The 19292-nt window shown below is 43.9% G+C and overlaps 1 protein-coding gene across 1 annotated transcript; it reads right to left on the bottom strand.

The window, feature by feature from the left end:
* Positions 1 to 910: 910 nt before the first annotated feature.
* Positions 911 to 8541, bottom strand: FUT4 (fucosyltransferase 4). Its single transcript, XM_070473647.1, has one exon. It carries the CDS (start codon positions 7679 to 7681, stop codon positions 6485 to 6487), a length of 1197 nt encoding a protein of 398 aa, XP_070329748.1. The 5' UTR covers positions 7682 to 8541; the 3' UTR covers positions 911 to 6484.
* Between the last annotated feature and the right edge of the window lie 10751 nt (positions 8542 to 19292).

The following is a 19292-nucleotide window of genomic DNA, read 5'->3' as shown; positions in this document are numbered from 1 at the left end:
GAGCACATCAGTGTGCCTAATGGAGAAGGGAAACTAGGGGAAATAGTGATCTTCCGAGTTCCTCTTTTCCCCTTTTAATAATTTGAGCATCAGCAGTTAAGAAGAGAGATACCTCTGCCCACCATCACATTCCCAGACTTTAGTTCACCTCTTTTATTTTTAATTTTTTGGCCATGATGCATAGCTTGTGGGATCTTAATTCCCTGACCAGGAATCAAACCCAGCCCTTGGCAATGAATGTACAAAATCCTAACCACTGAATGGCCCAGGGAACTCCCATCATTCCACCTCTTTTAAAAATGGTATTATTTAATTTAGTGCACAGAAGCGAGAGATAGTACAGAGGACATCTGAGCACTTAGCAAAATAAACTGGAATAAGAGAAAAGAGTATGCTACTTACACCCTCGGAGAGGAGTCACTGGGTTAAAGTGAAGAAGCCAGACAAGAAAGAGCAGAAGGCAAGCTGAATGAGACCTTGTGTAGTTCAGAAAAGGCAACGTCATCACATTTCAGCTCCCTTTCTAGAACCAGTGAGCTTACAGAAACCCCTTGACCAAGAAACACCCAATGTATCATTGTTGAATTCACTAGTACCTGGGGAATATACATTATAAAAGAAGAGTTATTTTTGATCTCATTACTTTAATCGTTTTGTCAAAATAATCTGAACTTGGGTACATACTCAATTTGTTATTAGAATGTGCACCTTAAAATCCCTGAGAAACATTCAAAATTGACTGAAATGTATTCAATGCAATTATTTACCATACTAATTGCCAAGGACTTGGCTCCCTTCTCTGATACTTAAGGCATGCGATGTATCATACATGTATACACACACAACATCAGAAAACTTAAGGTTACGGCATTCAGTCCCACCACTTCATGGCAAGAGGAAGGGGGAAAAGTGGACGCAGTAACAGATTTTATTTTCTTGGGCTCCAAAATCACTGTGCACAGTGACTGCAGCCATGAAATTAAGATACTTGCTCCTTGGAAGGAAAGACATGAAAAACCTAGACAGCATATTAAAAAGCAGAGACATCACTTTGCTGACAAAGGTCCATATAGTCAAAGCTATGGTTTCTCCAGCAGTCATATACAGATGTGAGAGTTGGGCCATAAAGAAGGCTGAGCGCTGAAGAACTGAGGCTTTTGAATTGCACTCCTGGAGAAGATTCTTGAGAGTCCCTTGGACTGCAGAGATCAAACCAGTCAATCCTAAAGGAAATCAACCCTGAATATTTTCATTGGGATGACTGGTGCCCAAAATGAAGCTCCAATACTTTGGCCACCTGATGCGAAGACTGACTCACTGGAAAAGACCCTGATGCTGAGAAAGACTGAAGGCAAAAGGAGAAGGGGGAGGTGGAGGATGAGATGGTTAGATAGTATCATTGACTCTACAGACATTGAATTTGACAAACTCCAGGAGATAGTGGGAGACAGGGGAGCTTGATGAGCTGCAGTCCAAGGGGTTGCAAAGAGTCAGACATGACTTAGCGACTGAACAACAATATGTTCACATATATAATGTAAATTTATAATTACATATTCTATATAAATATATTTATTTTATATTAATGCCATATCAGAGTCTCCCTCTCTGGTGCCTGTATTCTTTTTTTTTTTTTTGCCAATTTACTGATGCTGCGTAGTAAGTCATTTCCAGACGGGAAGGCACTTAGGGAAGTAAATTAGTTCTTTAAGCCCTAGGGTGCCAGTTAGTCGAGTAAGGACAATGGAACTAGAAGGTCGAAAAAGATGATGCTGTCCAACTCCCTCATTTTTTAGTTCAAGTGACAAAGGCTTAAAGGGGTTGTGCCTTGCACAAGCATGTCTGGTTCTGCCACTATTACTGTGAAGTAAAACTGGAAGCGTTAGTAGCTCCAGTGTCCAACTCTCTGTGACACCATGGACTTTAGCCTGCCAGGCTCCTCTGTCCATGGAATTCTCTAGGCAATGGAGAATTCACTGGAGTGGGTTGCCTTCTCTAGGGGATCTTCTCCACCCAGGGATCGAACTTCGGTCTCCTGCATTGCAGGCAGATTCTTTACCAGTGAGCCACCAGGGAAGCCCCAACTATTACTGTAATCTCAGACAAGTCCTTAACGACGTCTGGACTTCCACTCCTTTCTCTGTAAAATGACAGGTGATCATCACAGCTAACATCTTTCAGGTGCTTCCTGTGTTTCCAACACTGTCCTGAGTACTTAAAGTCTTTTCTAATTCTCCCAACACCTTCATAAATTATATATAATTACCTTCAATTAGAGATGAGACTATCAAAACACAGAAAGCTTAAATAATTCGCCCCTGATAAGACAATTGAGAAATGTTGCAAAGCTGGCCTAGTAATCTAGGAATAACTCCCTCCAAGATTCTCATATTCCAATTCTTAAATCCCTTCTAAGAAAACTCCATCAGGAAGCTTCTCAAATTCCTCTAGCTCTGAAAGTCTAGAGCAGAGTTAACAAACTATGTCACCGCCTTTGTTTACAGATAGGCATTGGCTGCCTTTGCACCACCAACAGCAGAGATTAGTACCGGCAATAGAGGTTGTATGGTCAGTAAAACCTGAAATATTTACTCTCTGGTTCTTTACAGAAAAAAAACTGTGCTGACACCTGCTCTAGAGCTTTGAAAATTTAGAGCATGCTGAAACTGTACAGCATTTTACAATGTACAAAGCACCTTGGCAAACGTCATCACATTTAATCCTTGTTTTGCAAGGGGCATTCAAGCACTATAAAGGAGGAAGTTAATTTAAGTAACTTGCCTAATCAGGGTCACAGAGGCAGACGGTGGCAGAACCACACACCCAGGTTTGGACTCCAGACTGTGAGCTCTTTCCATGAAGCTACCCTGTCTCCTCTAAATTACTGTTAAGGAAGGGTTTGGAAACTGGAAAAGACCTGTAAATACTGAAGGTGAGTCAGACTGTCTTCCTGCTGTCAATATCATTCCAGGTGCACTAGTAATTAAAGTCATCAAGCACTAAAGATAGTAAATTAAATTTGTAATAAATTGGAAAGAATATTTTAAGAAAGCCACTTTGGAATATGTGATGTATTTCTATGTATTTTTGTACTAACGTATATGAAATTGTAAACTACTCAACTTAGAATGACTTGAAAATTGAAATTTACAGAAAATGAGCAATTGCCCATTTCTCTTGCTTTTGATGAGATTAGCCTTAAAATACACTGTTTTTTTCCTTACCTAGAATTTGCCCATGAATAACACTGCAATTATACCTTCCTCATGCTTAGCAATAAAAAAATACATGGTTAGTTTTAAACAGACTTAATACTAAAGAGAATATTAGTAAAATAATACTTAATTTAACAACAAAAACTTAATATAACTTAACAAATTAAAAAAATTTCTTTTTTCAAAGAAAGCATAGGTGCTTCTTCCTACCCTGCAAATTCAAGCTCAATCTAAATAGCAATGATGCATCTTGAATAGCTAGTATGGCTAGCTTTAGGGATTCATTTGAAATACATGATATGAGGTCACTTGCTTTTTATTTCAGATATATTCTGTAATATATCTTGAGATTTAATTTTATAATCCATATAAGTGGATATGGAGGCACCTTGAAATCACTCCAAGAAGGGGAAAAAATCCTATTTTTCTGTCACCAATTGAGTCACCACTATGTGTTAGGCACCTTTTGACTCTGTTCTCTGAGCAGCTCATAAGCTGCTGTGAAGCCATTTCCTGCTCCATTTAAGATGAGAAAACTGAGGCCCAGGGTTATTACTAATTTGCCTGAGGTCACATGGCTGGAATTCAAATCTAAACCAGATTACCTTCACAATCCAAACTATCCCCCAACTGTCCCATGTAGATTTCCAATAACCCCAAGATTATTAGCCAATAAGTCATAAATAGTTATTTAAAGAGTAGAATTTTCCCTTCTTTATTGAATGACTCTACTTGATATTGTAATTTTGCCCATACTATTTTAATGAGGAAATTTTATCCAGGGATTTCAATTTCTCTTTTTAAGGAAAAGGAAGAACTGAAGCACCTAGATTTTAGTGAGTTTTTTAAGTCTGCAACAAATGTTTACAAATAAAAGTTACTTTATGAATCAGCTCATTGTACTAATCAAATGCAAAATTACTGTTTACAGCAGTATTCTGTATAAACCTAATTAATGTTGGACCTCACCCGCAATAACTAGTCACTGAGGGTGCTTATTATAATAAATCAAGGAGGAAAAAAACACCCCATTATTTTAGGCTTTAAATCAACTGGCTTTCTAATAATTGATTTATGGTACTATTAAGAATGTCACTTAACTCCTGATTTATTCCTCCTCTTCAAATTAGGAGTTTGGGATTAACAGATACACACTTCTATATGTAAAAGATAAACAACAAGGACCTACTGTATATCACAGAGAACTATATTCAATATCTTGTAATAAGCTATAATAGAAAAGAATCTGAAAAACAATATATATTATCTATAATATATGTTATAGAGAATGTAGGGCTTCCCAGGTGGTGTTAGTGGTAAAGAACTGGCCTGCAAATGCAGGAGACATAAGAGACTCGCATTCAACCTGTGGGTCAGAAAGATCCCCTGGAGAAGGGAATGTTTACCCACTCCAGTATTCTTATCTGGAGAAACCCATGGAAAGAGAAGCTTGTAGGACTACAGTCCATAGGGTCACAAAGAGTTGGACACGTCTGAAGCTACTTAGCATGCATAGATAATATATATATATATTATATAATATATATATATAAAACTCAATCACTTTGGCACACACCTGAAACTAACATGACATTGTAAATCAACAATATGTTAATTTAAAAAAAAGAATGTTACTTTAACAAATAAGGTCTGCCAATTGCTTTTTGACAAAGGCAAATTTCAAGAGCCTTAAAGACAGGGATCCTGCCTTACATATTTTTGTCTTTCTCACGCTCAGGGTTTCACACAGTGCAGGTACATGGTGACACCTAACATGCTGTTCATTCGACAATTTTTAGTCAATGGATATATTTACAAGGTTGATCCCACAGCACAGTCTCAAGGGCCGTATAAATGTTTGTATCTAGATGGTAAAGAATCTGCCTGCAATGCAGGAGACCTGGGTTTGATTCCTGGGTCAGAAAGATCGCCTGGAGAAGGGAATAGCAACCCACTCCAGTATTCTTGCCTAGAGAATCCCATGGACAGAAGAGCCTGGCTACGGTCCATAGGGTCACAAAGAGTCAGACATGACTAAGCAACTAAGCACCTACATGAACATAGTACTGGGCAGACCAGAAGGGGAACCTGGTGGCCCCAGGGAGAATTGCAGATTTTGGTAAAAATGATAAAGTTTTACTGCAGGCGCTGATTTAGTTCTATTCCCTAGCAACCAAACATTTAACTTCAAACTGACAAGAGTCAAAAACTGCCATTAACAGCCGCCAGGAGACTTTTTTCTTTTTGCATGATTCCATAATACAGTGCAACCTCACTTGCTGTTCTGCAGAGAGGTAATGCCGACACCCCTGGAGGACTGTCTTTCCAGTAAAGACACAAAAATAAATAATTCTGTGGAAAATGACATTATGGCTTCCTTTTCTAGGTAAACATAGGCTGGATTTCTGGGGTGAAGGGAGAAAAAGGTTGCTTCTGCTTTATTTTCACATCTGTAATTATGGTTTTTAAAAAATCCAGGTTATAGAAAAACGGATACAGAAGAAATCAGGAGATGATTATTCACATTGTAAAGGGATTCTTCACAGGGTTCCATTAAACACTGCGCTCTCTTATAAGAGTGGATTTGATTAAAAAGCGGCCTTTCAGGAATACATTTGTATAAAGCAAGGCACACCAAATATTCACTCTCACTCTTATCCAAGGACAATCCAGCATCTTGTTTCCGTTCATAAAGCAGGGGAACAAACAACAGTAGTTGTTACTGAGTCAGTGGAGGCCTGGACTACCCTCCTCACCTTTCTTAGGTGATGAGGCTTTGAGGAATCCAGGTACAAAGAGTAAGACCCACTGGTAACCACAGTCCCTTTGCTATCCTGCAACAAGGCTCTTTCTAAAACCAGGGTTTTGCAGCATTTGGCCCAGAGACATGTGAGTGGAGGAGTCTGTGAAATTTGGACTCAGCACAGGTCACAAATATAGCCTGTGGCAGATGAGGAAATTCAGAGCCATGGACCATGGTTTCTTGTAGGTAAACTGTTTTCTCAACTTACAAGGAGGAGCAAAGGTCCCCTTCTTCACCCCTGAACTCGGATGCCCTCAGACAACCACGAGTTACGCAAAACCCACGAGCACCCAGGATCCTTCCCACCCAGCCTTTGTGTTGAATGATATTAACTGGCAAATCAACTTGTTCCCATTGATTAAAAACAGGTATTTGGGAAATGCAGTCCCATGACTCGGCGGTCAAGGAGAGGCACCGCAGAGCATCCAGACTTGGCCTCCAGGGTCACCCCCGGGGGACAGTGACCTCACTGTTGAAACCAGCCAGCCAAGTTGGGGACGCTCTTGCGCTGGTCCCCAGCCTTCTGCACAGCCTGGCAGGCCAGGCACCAGGGCTCATCCCAGAAGGAGGTGACGTGCACGGCATGGCTCCGGCGCCACCTGAAGTAGCTGCGATAGGCGGTCGGGTTGCGGTCCAAGAACTGCAGGTGGGCGGCCAGGGAGGACGCAGAAGGGAAGTCGTCCACGTGGATGAAGGCATAGGAGGGCACAAAGCGCTCGTAATTGGTGCGGTTGGGGCCCAGCACGATCGGCACGGCCCCGGCCAGGAAGGCGTTGCGCCAGAGCTTCTCGGTGATATAATCCAGGTGCTGCGAGTTCTCGAAGGCCAGGTAGAACTTGTAGCGGGCCACCGTGTGCACGAGCTCCGCGTTGGGCAGCGGCTGCCCGGGCCCGGCCTTGCCGAACACGTCCACGGGCACGAACTGACTCAGCTGGCGGTAGTAGCGCACGCGCGCCTGGCGCTCGTCCCAGTTGCTCACCACCCAGGCCACCAGGCCCTGCTTCCGGGCCAGCGGGGGGACCAGCCCCGGCGGCTGCTCGCTGGGATGGGTCCTGGGGTAGAGGTAGCCGTAAGGCACGAAGATGTCCGAGTCGGCCCTGTAGGACAGCGTCCAGTTGAAGATGTTACCTGCCAGACCCTGCAACCCCGGGGAGTGGGAGGGCGACTCGAAGTTCATCCACACCCAGCGCTGGCCCGGGGGCCGGGGGCCCAAGGCGGCCAGGGCTTCGGCCTCAGCCGCTTGCCTCTCGTCGTCCATCACCAGCACTTTCTGCTCCTCCGCCGGGGGCATCTGGACGCCCCAGGGCGGGGGCCAGTCCGGGGGTCCCTTCACCAGGTCTCGGTGGTGGAAGAGCACCGCCTGGGCCTCCCCGTAGGCCGCGCGATCCGTGTGCAAGACGCAGCCGCTGATGTTGAAGCGCCGCTGGCAGTCGGGGGGCGGCCTGCCGGAGTGGTGTCGGCCCCTAAAGGGTTCCCACCACAGCAGCACGTTCACCGGCCGCGGCGGGCCAGGGGAGGCCCAGGGCAGAGGCGGCAGCTGCTTCAAGCAAACGTAGATGGCCACGACGGTGGACAGCAGGCTGGCGGCCAGCAGCGCCAAGTGGGTGCCGGGCAACCCCGAGCCTCCGCGCTGGACGCTCCGCCGGCCCCAGCGCGCGCGCATGGAGAGCGCCGGCAGAGCCGCCGCCGCCGCCCGCCGCGCGGCCGCGAGCGTGGAGCGCCGGCGCCCGCTCTCATGCTGCCGAGGCGGCTCCAGCTTTCTTAGGCGCTCGCCCCCCGCCCTGGAGCGCGAGAGGGCGGTCCCGGGATCTGAGGACCCGCGGGTCCCGCTCTCCTCCCCGCCGCTCCCCTCCGGGCGAGGTTCCCGGGCGAAGGGGGCGGACCCGACGGCCCAACCTGGCGCCGCTGGGTCCCTCCCCTCCACCGCGCCCCCGGCCCGACCGGCCCGGCCGGGCCCCGGGCGCCTCCTGCTGCACCTCCGTCCACTCCCGCGCCCCTCCAGGGTTTCTGGATTCCCCGGCGGCGCCCCACCCGCGGCTCCGGATGCCTCTCTCCGCACACCCCAAGCCCCGGCCCGGAATATTCCCTCCCAGCTACGCCCCGGCCCTCAATCGCGGCGGCCCAGACGCTTGCCTTCCAGGGTGAGGGCCGGGTTCACCCCCTGGCGGGGGCAGGCGGCGTGAGACCCTCCGAAGCCGCGGCGGCGGCGCGAGAGGAGGCGGGCACCGGAGAAAGGCGGCCCGGGGGTGGGACCGGGGAACCGCTTCCTTCCTCTTGTGCCGTCCGGGGCCGGTGACGCCTGCGGGAGGGAGGGAGCCCGCGAGGCCGATATGCGGAGCGGACGGAGGCGCAGCCTAGATCTTGTGACCTGCCGCCCACCCCGCAGGCCCTGCACTCGGCCTCCTAGGCGCGGCCCATAGAGTTGGTGCATTTTGTGAAACCAAGTTTTCCAGGAAAGCCTGCTGTCAAAAGGACCTTCGCTTTGCCTATCGCTCCAGCAGTGGAGAGAGAATTGCTTCTGAACAATGGAATTGTTCTGTTTCTTCCCTCCACCACTGAATGAACGCTTCTGCCTGCTGGCTCAAAGCTTTCTTTGTACCAGGGCTAGGAGAACTCAGAAACCAAACGTAAAAATGTGGCCCTTGAGGCCATTGTCCTCAGGGAAATTCCTGCCTATTCAATGAGATGAATGAATGAACTCCACCATTTTTTTCCTTCTAAGCACTTAAGAAAAGGCTTAGTATCTGCACTTAGGAATAGGAAGATCATACAAAACACAGAACTATAAAATGATGACTAAGATAAATATCATAGCATCCAAGTTCAGGATATGAAGGGTAAGTATCGCAGTGGTACCTTCCGGTTGATCAGCGAAGCAACCGAGGCATCTACCTCCACAGGGACTTAAGGAATTTTTTCCTTATGGCTTGATTTTGAATTTCTGGATTTTGACCTTCATTTATGTAACTAAACTTTTCTTCAGCAAATTTCTAAATTGGGCATGGGAGGGCTGCTGATCTGAGAAGAGCCGGCCGTTTTGAGAGAATTTTTAGAGCCCAGCAGTGCATGGGTGGTGACCCAGCCCACTACCAGGTAAGTTACAAGATGTTAGGGAAGAAATAGACTTGCTGGGAAGGGGCCAACCTGACAGGTGTTTTTGATGTTATGCCGTTTGGATTTATTGTGAAAAACTTTTTCATTGAAAACCAAGTACAGATGGTAAAAGCTTCCATAAAATGGTTTCAGGTGGCACTTCCTGCCTGCCTACACTGACCGTTTGGAAGCTGAATGAACAGTGTTAGGTGCTCTGGCTATACCCATCAACCTAGTGATACTTTCTCCTACACCGAAACTTTTTATAATGTTTTTCTTTCCATAGAATCGCTTTTCAAGCTATTAATAGTTAAGCAAATAGGCTTTGAAATAAGATATCTCGGTGATTCTCCAGTTTGTTTTTAATTAGAAAGAAAAAAACTATAAATGAATAATAACTTCCTTTCACTCAAAGGAAGGAAAGGACATGTTGGGTTTTCTTCTTATATGATTCAGAAATCTGTACCTTTATGCCCATCATCTCTCCCCCACTTCAGTAAAATGAGGCGTCATAGATAGAGCCTAACATCGTGTTTGGCATTTGGTAAATGTTAATCTGCTTGCTTATTATTCAATTTTCCTTTGTTGTTGTTCACTCGCTCAGTCATGTCTGACTCTTTGCAACCCGGTGGAGTTGCAGCATGCCAGGCTTCCCTGTCCTTCACTATCTCCATGAGTTTGCTCAAACTCATGTCCGTTGGGTTGGTGATGCCATCCAACCATCTCATCTTATGTCGCCCCCTTTTCCTCCTGCCCTCAATCTTTCACAGCATCAGGGTCTTTTCCAATGAGTCGGCTCTTTGCATCAGGTGGCCAAAGTATTGAAGCTTCAGCTTCAGCATCAGTCCTTTCAGTGAATAATCAGAGTTGATTTCCTTTAGACTGACTGGTTTGAGCTTGCTGTCCAAGGGATTCTCAAGAGTCTCTCCAGCATCACAGTTTGAAAGCATCAGTTCTTCAGAGCTCAGTCGTCTTTATGGTCCAACTCTCACATCCAGACATGACTACTGGAAAAACCATAGCTTTGGCTAGACGAACCTTTGTAGGCAAAGTGATGTCTAGCTTTTTTAAATACGCTGTCTAGGTTTGTCATTGCTTTTCTTCCACGGAGCAAGTGTTTGACTCCTGGAGAAGGAAATGGCAACCCACTCCAGTATTCTTGCCTGGAAAAATCCCTATGGGCAGAGAAGCCTGTTGGACTACAGTCCATGGGGTGGCAGAGTTGGACATGATTTAGCAACTGAAAAACAACAACAATATAACCAGTTAACAATGTTGTGATAGTTTCAGGTGGACAGCAAGGGACTCAACCATACATATACATGTATCCATTCTCCCCGAAACTTCCTTCTCATCCCGGCTGCCACATGACATTGGGCAGAGTTCCATGCGCTATACAATGGGACCTTGTTAGTTATCCATTTTAAATATAGCTGTGTGTACATGTCCATCAAGATTAGTAATTTTAAAAGCTCACTTGTGGAAGGAGATGAGTATACACATGAGACCGGCTTCTGGTGTGCTGGCTGTGTTTATTGATGTGGGCACTGGTTAATGGGTGTATTTGGTTGAGGAAATTCATCGGACTGTATGCTTACATATGTAATTTTATGTATGTATAGTATGTCAATAACATGTTGCTAAGAAATCATTCTGTCATCAGTGAAGAATGAACTGGGTATTGTGCTTAGTTGCTCAGTCGTGTCTGACCGTTTGGCCCTATGGACTGTAGCCCGCCAGGCTCCTCTGTCCATGGGGATTCTCCAGACAAGAACACTGGAGTGGGTTGCCATGCCCTTCTCCAGGGAATCTTCCCAACCCAAGGGTCGAACCCAGGTCTCCCACATTGCAGGCAGATTCTTTTCCATCTGAGCCACCAGGGAATTTGGGTATTAGGGACCAGGATAAGAGTAGAAGTATCTAGTCCAGTTAGAAAGCTCTTGCTATAATTAAGATGTGAAACGAGAGCCTGAACTAAGATAGTAGCTGTGAGAAAGAGATTAAAATTAAAGGAATCAATTCAGAGATATGTAGCAGGCCAGTCTCTTTCTCCAGGAAGCCCTCCTGGACATCCATATGCATACATCTGGGGTAGGTCACATGGCCCTGCTGTGTGCCTATATATACATCTTTCAGAACATGACTGGGCAGTGATCATGGCTGTTTCCGTCAAACTCTATCCCTAGCACAGAACCAGGCATCTAGTTGTACTCATTATCTCAATGAATACTTGTTGAGAGAATGAATGCTCTTATTGTATCATTAAAATGCTCTGTTAATATCACTGATCCCCAGCTAGAAAGTAGGCAAGTATCAGGAGAAGCTGGCTATTTGAATGACTTGTGACTTTAAGAAGTTCCTTAGGCTTTCAGTGGTAAATGCTATATATATATTAATCAGGACCCTGAGGACAGTCATCAGAAACTCCATCAAATTAGGCTGGGTCTCACTGGCACAACCTGGACCAGGCACTTATGCTTGAACAATCACTGTGGTCAGGGCATGTGGACTTCCTTCAGACCCTCTTCTGGGTCTCAGGGGTAGAATCAATCCAATATAAAGACGGTGGACTAACAATGGGGGAAAGGTAATTCCCCAAACGAAAAAGTGAAGTGCTCTTCCTACCTGAAGAAGAGAGAAGGGACAGTGGCAGACACCGAAATCATGAGTCTACCCGCCTTGTGCAATTCTAAATAAATTCTAAATCACTTTAGAACTTTAAACATTCTATGATTCTTTTTAACTTTGTAACAATAAGCAAATGCTTCTTTTGTATGTATTTAAAGACCTCCTAGTTTCCACAAAATATTACACAAGAAGAACTGGATTTCAGTCGTAAGCATGATGACAATGTCAGGTATCAGTAAGGAATTTTGACTAAAGGTTTGTAGCTTTAGCGACAAACTAGAGGAGAGCTCCAAAATTCAAGGCTCACTTCATCAAGATGGTTGACGGATCCATGCACAGTGGGACCAAGGATGGTGTATTCAGTTCCAAAATTTGATATAGGGACTGGATTCTCTGGGGGCAAGAACCAGGCCAACTGTGGTTCCTAAAAATTCAACTCATGCTTTGTTCTTTTCCATGGGAAGAGTTCATTCTAAGCCTGTCCTACTGGTCCTCAGGACTTCCCAAGTGGTGCAGCGGTAAAGAACCTGCCTGCTAAAGCAGGAAACATGAGTTCCATCCCTGGGTGGGGAAGAGCCCCTGGAGTAGGAAATGGCAAAACACACCCCGGTATTCTTGCCTGGAAAATTCCATGAACAGAGGAGCCTGGTAGGCTACAGTCACAAAGAGTCAGACATGACTGACTGAGCACACACACACACTGCTCCTTCCCAGAGACAGATGCTATTTTCTAGAGATGCCTCAGAATGTGTTGTGACTGCCCCGGGTCTGCCCACCAGCACCAAGCTCACAGTCAGCCTGGGGTCCATGAGCATCAGACTGTCCTCAAATGGGTTGCTGTTTTTGATTAGATCTGAGATTTCTGCAACTGAACATTGACCTGCTAAATATACTTCAATTTTTTTTTTTTCCCTTGAAGACAGAAAAGGGCAAAGTTCCTCCCAGGATGACATACTTACTAGGAAATGGGGAGCAACCAGTGAGCAGGTATAACTGGAAAAGCTAACTCGTACGCAGAAAGGTGATTATTTCTTTTGTCAGATATGATTTTTCTTCTGTGCATAATTGAGCTGATGATTATGGAGTTATTTAGTTAATAACTGTTAAGGATTGTGTAAGTTCCATAACAATCCACAAGTTATTGTTCATCGCCCTATTAAATCCTTGACAGAAAAATAAAACTAGCACCAACTTTTAAGGTTGCTGGTCTTTATCTCAGTGCAAAATTTTACTGCCCCTAAAAGATTGTGATGAATAGTCAATATGAGAATGTATTACACTTACTTTAGGATTTTAACTCTTATGCACTCAAGTTCTTTCTGTATTCTTACTTGACTGAACAGGTAATGCAAGAATTTTGGATGTTCAGGAGAAGGTACATTGTGAAATTCTGGTTTACAGTCAGAAATATTTGTATCATATTCAAATTGTTTGTAGGGCTTACATCTGCATTCTCCTTGTTAAACTACTCTTTCTTAGAGTGTATTTGCAGTCACGTGTACAAGTTATGGAATACAAGACTTACATGACAGAAAATTATTTTGGCCTTCTGAGGTGACCCACAATCTGTCTGTGGAATGTGTTTCTCTCTAAATAAACCCATTTCTTACCGCCCAAAAAGAGAAATAGAAAATTACGTTGACATTGCAATGAACATGTTAATATCACACAGTGCAGTGCCTGGTACATACAAGGTATATAATAAATGTTTGTTAAATAAGCAAATAGATGAGTGAATGAGTGAACATCACTTTTATTTATTTATTTTGCCCGCATCAGTCAGTATGTGGGATCTGAGTTCCCTGACCAGGGATTGAACCCACGTCCTCTGAGGTGGAAGTGCAGAGTCTTAATCACTGGACCACCAGGGAAATCCCCACTTTTAATTTTACATTTCATGAAGCACTTATGAAACAGTTCATTTTGTTCATTCATGAAGAGTATGGAAAAGACTTTGGACTGAAAAATAACAACTAAGATAAATAATACAGCACAAGTGTAGGGTAAAAACGTGGAGTATCATACTGGCCTCCCCAAGTCCTCTTCATCTTCACCAGCACTATCTTCATACCTCACCTGAAGTCTATCTGGGTCCTCAGTCAAATGAGTTAGCACAAATCCTGTATAGTCTCAGGATCGCAAACAGGTCTGATCTGGGTTTACTATGGTACCGGCTCCACATCAGAGCTTACGTGTGGCCATACTCAAGGCAATCAGACCCTAACTCAAGACAAGACCCGAACTCAGGGAGGCAGCCCAGCTCTTTACAGTTGGAAGAAGGGATCCTGAACCCCCTCCCGTTTCCCCTGTCCTGACCCCACTTCTCACACAGACCCAGGGCACACCTCACTACAGAAAATGGAGAGGAGGTGCATTTTCCATAGAAGTCAGGGAAGTCCGCCTTGACCAGCAAATTTCCCTCAAGCAACCACTGAGAACACAAAAGTAGTCAGATCAGATTCCATCACTCTTGTTCCTGTGATTCTTCTTCTAAAAGGAGTCTGAGGTACTTGAAATATTAAGAAATACTTGCTGGATTAAAGTCAGCAGAACTAATGACATATGAATGATTTTGAAAACATACGGAAATGGAAGGGTAAATGCATGTTGCTCATGCATGGCAAAGGAAAATTATTGTCAAAGAATTATTGCCACATTTTGTAGTTTCATGACCAGCTTATTGTGGTCAAATAAACCACAGCCTCAAAATCTTGCATGATTCACTGCGGTGAAATCACGATAAAAATGCTGGTTATATTATTTTCAATCACTCCAAAAAGAGCCTTTGGGTCTGAATTTACCCTTAGCAATGTTTCTGTATGCTCAGTTGTGTCTAACTCTTTGCTACTCCATGGACTAGAGACTGCCAGGCTCCTTTGCCTGTGGAATTTTCTAGGCAAGAATACAGGAGCGGGTGGCCATTTCCTACTTCTGGGGATCTTCCGAACTCAGGGACCAAACCTGCATCTCTTGTGTCTCCTGCATCGGCAGGCGGATTCTTTACAACTGCACCACCTGGGAAGCCATAACAATGTTTAACCGGATTCAACAAACATTTGATCTCAGGAGAAAGAGACTCTATAGGTGAATAAACACTGCCCCAACTGTCTGATTGCGTTGCCGGAACTACTTCTGGCCTCGCAGCACCACACAATTCTGCAAAAAAAAAAAAAAAAAAAGGAAACTTCTTTGCGTGAGTCACTGTTCAAACACAATTTCCAGGAGCATCTAAGACAGTAGGAGGAGAGCAGCCCCTCTTAAAGTCAGAGAAGAGAAATTCGATGTGATTGAAGACTGGAGATGCTGTCTGATCACCATTCACAGAGCCCGCTCTTGATCACTGCAAAGCTGCTTTGCCTCCTCGGTTCCCTCCAAGCTCTCAAGGACCCATTTCCCTGTCCACAGTTTGAGAAACTGTGGATTGTTTGAGAAACTTTAGGGATTGTTGTTAGAAGAATTTGATATGATGACCTCAGGATTGTCTGTGTTCCTTTAAAAGGTAAAATGCTGTAATTTTTCTTTATTTTGATATATTTTGACATTGTCAGCTTGCAGAGCTAGTCCTAAAGTGTTTTCCAAGCCATATGGCACTGAGAATCACTCTGTATTGATATTGGGTTGGTTAAAAACCGAACAAACTTTTTGGCCAACTCCATATTTGCAGGGCTCCATTAGGGTCAGAACTTGTTTGGGTTTAAAAATTTGCAAAAGCTGTAACTTCATGCAGTAACACTTATTGGATGTCAAGTGTGTGCCAGGCACGTGAGGTATATCTAAACAAACAAACAAACATTTCTGCCCCTGTGGGACATGCTAACTATCACATTCAATCCATACTGTGAATTGTAGCTTTAGAGAAATTTCAGACTTGAAGAATCCACAAGTAGACTTCAGAAGCTGTGATGTGAGGTGAAAAACCGTGCCCCTTCCCTGGCTAGCCCGAATTTGCATAGGGCAGGCTCACTGGGGAGGAGACAAAAAGGAATAAAAAGAGGAGCCAAGACCCTCTGAGGCCTCTCAGTTGGAGTCCGCCTGCCCTCACACCTGGAGGTTGCACAATTCTTTGTTTGCCAAATAAAACTCTTGAGCTGTAATCGAACGTAAAAAAAAAAAAGCTGTGAGGAGTTGGGCCTTTAGTAACCCTGCCTGTTTGCCTCTTGAAGCAACATTTCCTCTATTGCCTTGCTACTTTGTCCTTTGTCACTTTGAATTAATCAAGTGTTACCATCAGAGTGGAAAGTTCTTTTAGACACCTATCTCTGCAGCTCATTATTAGTTAAGCAAGATTTTTTCATACTGTCAAATAACTTTTTCAGGTTAAAGGGAAGCTAGGGTTTGTGAGGGGCGGGGTGTAGACATGGATCTCTCCACCCAAAGTTTCTACTTTCTCACCTTTAGTTATAAAGATGTGGAATTATAAACTGGAAGGAAGCTATTGAGCCCATAGGTGTGCTCCAAGGAGGCACTATAATTAAAGACAAATAAAACTAAAGACAGTTGTACTACTAAGGATTCTTTTGGTTGCAATTACAGTGACCTACTAGAGGCAGCTTTTGACAAAAAAGAAAAGGGTGAGGGACAAAATTTACTATTATGTAAGAAGTAGGTCTCATAGTGACCCTTCTGTTTTATTTATTTAAGAGTTGAAGAGTTTTATTAAAGACAATAAGAAAGCTAGTGTAATTAAGTCAAAGAATCACTCAGCAGAAACTTCCTTAAATGATGAAAGATTAAAGCCATCTATGAGGCCAAAGGCCCCTCCACTGAGGGACGGTATCCAGTGATGCTTTGCAAGTCCACTGGCTCCCAGACTCTCACCTGACATCATGGGTATCTAAGGCCTAGGTGTCCTGCACCCAAAGCTAGTCTGTGACAGAGGGTTCACTTGAACAAAAGTTACTCTCTTGTGAGAGGGGTTTCAAAGTCCAAAAGGAGTACTGTGGGGCAGAGAACGCTGTCAGAATTCGACATCTGCTTCTTTCCCTCCACCCCGCCACCCCCATCAGCTCTGTGTTTCTCCCGTTTGCTGGGCAGAACATAATCCTCCGTAGTTCCAACAGCAGTGTCTGACAAGCAACTTTGATTTTCAGTTTTAAGTCTTTGGCAGCAAGAATCTGACTGGGCTGTCTTGGGTGTGGTGTACACCCAGTGAAATTAGCTATGGTCTGGCATAGGATCCAGAGGTGTGGTGGTCAGTGGGTGGGCTGGGGAAAGGAGAGGGGATGGTAGTTCTCAGAGAAATGAACACCTTCGTGAGCTGAACAGTTCTGAAGAGGTGCCTGACTCTTGTTTTTCTTTTGATTTTAGACAGATGACCAAGGAAGGAACTTTCTCAGTCTATTATTTCCATAAACAAATGTTTCCTTATGTCTACTATAAAACAACTTATTATGAAAAACTATAAACACATACAGACATAGGAAGAAAAGGGTGGTGAGCCCCTCAGTTCCCTTCATTAAGATTCAGCAATTATTGATTATTGATTACCCACATATGTTCCACCTAACCACTTTCTCTTGATTTCTTTTATGTTTTCAAGTAAATCCCATTTATCATATCATTTCACCCCTTCATGACTGCCACTACAAAGTCTACTTACTCAAAAGGGATTACATGAATCTAATCAGGCCTGGTAACTTAGCACTCAGTGTCCCATGGTTGCACTTATGTCATGTTAAGATTAATTACAGATTCTGGTGGTGCCCAGCCTGCCCTCCCAGTGAGGAATCTCCCATCAACACTTGTTAATGGTTTCATCCACTGACGAGCAGAGTCAGTCAATGCTTTGTGGATTATAAAATGACGGTTTCATTAATCTATCATTCTTTCCACATTTATTAACTGAAATTCTGTAAAGAAGATTTCCCTGAATCTACTAGGGCTCTTAGGTACCTAAATTACCAAATTGCTCAGAAAAGGTAAGATAACAGATGATTCTTTCTTTTCAGTTACTACCTTTGTAAATAAGAATTAATGCCTTTGCAAGATCTTGATTGGTATTTAGTGAAGCTGGCTTTTGTTTCTGTTGTTGCTGTTTGCCTTCATTCTCATTTAAAAAATATCCATTTGAACTCATGGCTCTTTAGATATTCAGTGAGTGTCATTTATTTTGTGCTCAAATTTCCCCATCTTTGGCCAGAGGACTGCTTTATGGTGACTCCTAAGTGCTTTGGATGTGACCTATTAATTTTGGAAACTTCCCTGTTTTCTGGAACAACAAGATGTTCTAATTGCACCCTGGAGATTTCCTGCCTCAGGTCTAGAATCAGACATTTTTCCAAGGAGCCCTGGTTTCTTTTTTAATCTAAGTGTTTTTAAAAATCAGCTTTATTGAGGTACTAGGAGTTAGGCTTTCAACATAAAATTTTTGTGGAGACACAATCCAACTAATAATATTCAAACCGGGGAGATTTTTTTAAATGTTATGAACAATATTATTTAACTTATCAGGATTCCCTTTCAATAATGGCTACCAGGATCAAACTTGATAAACTTTAAATTAGAATTTAAATGAAAGAATATAGTGAAGTAAAGATCAGGATCAGGAGGAAAAAGACATAGCTTTTAATGATCCATGCACACTTACAGTAGGGAGACTAAAAATCTCATTGTACAAGAAACTGAAGTGATAAATCTCTTTTTGAAATTAACCAGAGCATAAGCAAATAAAGGGTAGATGGGGGAAGGAAGGAAGGAAGGCAGACAGACACTCAGAGAGAAAAAAACAAAGGAAGGAAAGAAAAGTGAGAAGAAGAAAGGGAAAAGAGAGGGAGTATGGCAGGGGTGGAAATGAGAGAAACAGAGAGAGACGGACTCTGGCCAAATTAGGAAGTGGGATGAAGCCCTATGACTCAAGTGACCCAGCATCCTATAGCAACTGTCCCTCGCTTGAATCCAGGCAGCATGGGAATTCCAGACCCAGGAGTGGATAAAATGAAGGAAGAAAGTGGGCAAGATCCAAACATCTTTAGGAAAAAAGCAGTTTTCTTTTGTCCTCTCCTTGAAAAGAATGCTTCTGTCGAGTTTCATCAAGAATAAAAAGAGCCACTGGTTTAAGATTGCTATAGATTTTTATCATTTGAAAGAATGTCCTTGTAACCCTGGCTTTCAAGGAGGTTTCATTTAAAAGTGCTTTTTAAATTTAAAAAAGAAAAATAACAAGAGGCATCATATTAAATAGTAATTTAAAAAACTATCCTCTACATTATTCGTTATTATAAATAATCCTGGCATGAAAAACCCTGTACATGAAACAGGTTCGGAAGATGTGCAGTGGGGCAGTGAAGAACAGAATTTGACCCCAGAAGGACCAAGGCCCCAAAGTAGAAACGGGAGAGGACTCCTAGCAAGGAAACAGTGCAGTGACATCAGTCCTGAGGGGGAAGGCTGCTGTGTGAGCCAGCGGTTGGTCTGGAAGGGAGAGGCTGCTGGGGAGCCCCCGGCCCAGACCGCAAAGCCGAGGATGAACCGGGGGGAGCTTGTTTGGAGGCAGCAGTAGAGCAGACATTTCTAAAGTCACCCTGAAAGCCCAAGTGCAAAGAGGATATCATTTC

Source organism: Odocoileus virginianus, chromosome 10 (assembly GCF_023699985.2).
Source record: "Odocoileus virginianus isolate 20LAN1187 ecotype Illinois chromosome 10, Ovbor_1.2, whole genome shotgun sequence".
In the NCBI taxonomy this organism is placed as follows: Eukaryota; Metazoa; Chordata; class Mammalia; order Artiodactyla; family Cervidae; genus Odocoileus; species Odocoileus virginianus.
Note: the sequence above shows the minus strand (reverse complement) of the source record. Positions and strands in the feature narration are given on the sequence as shown.

Bases quoted from the DNA above. Each gene is read 5' to 3' on its own strand.
- FUT4 (XM_070473647.1), bottom strand. From the start codon at position 7,681: ATGCGCGCGCGCTGGGGCCGGCGGAGCGTCCAGCGCGGAGGCTCGGGG.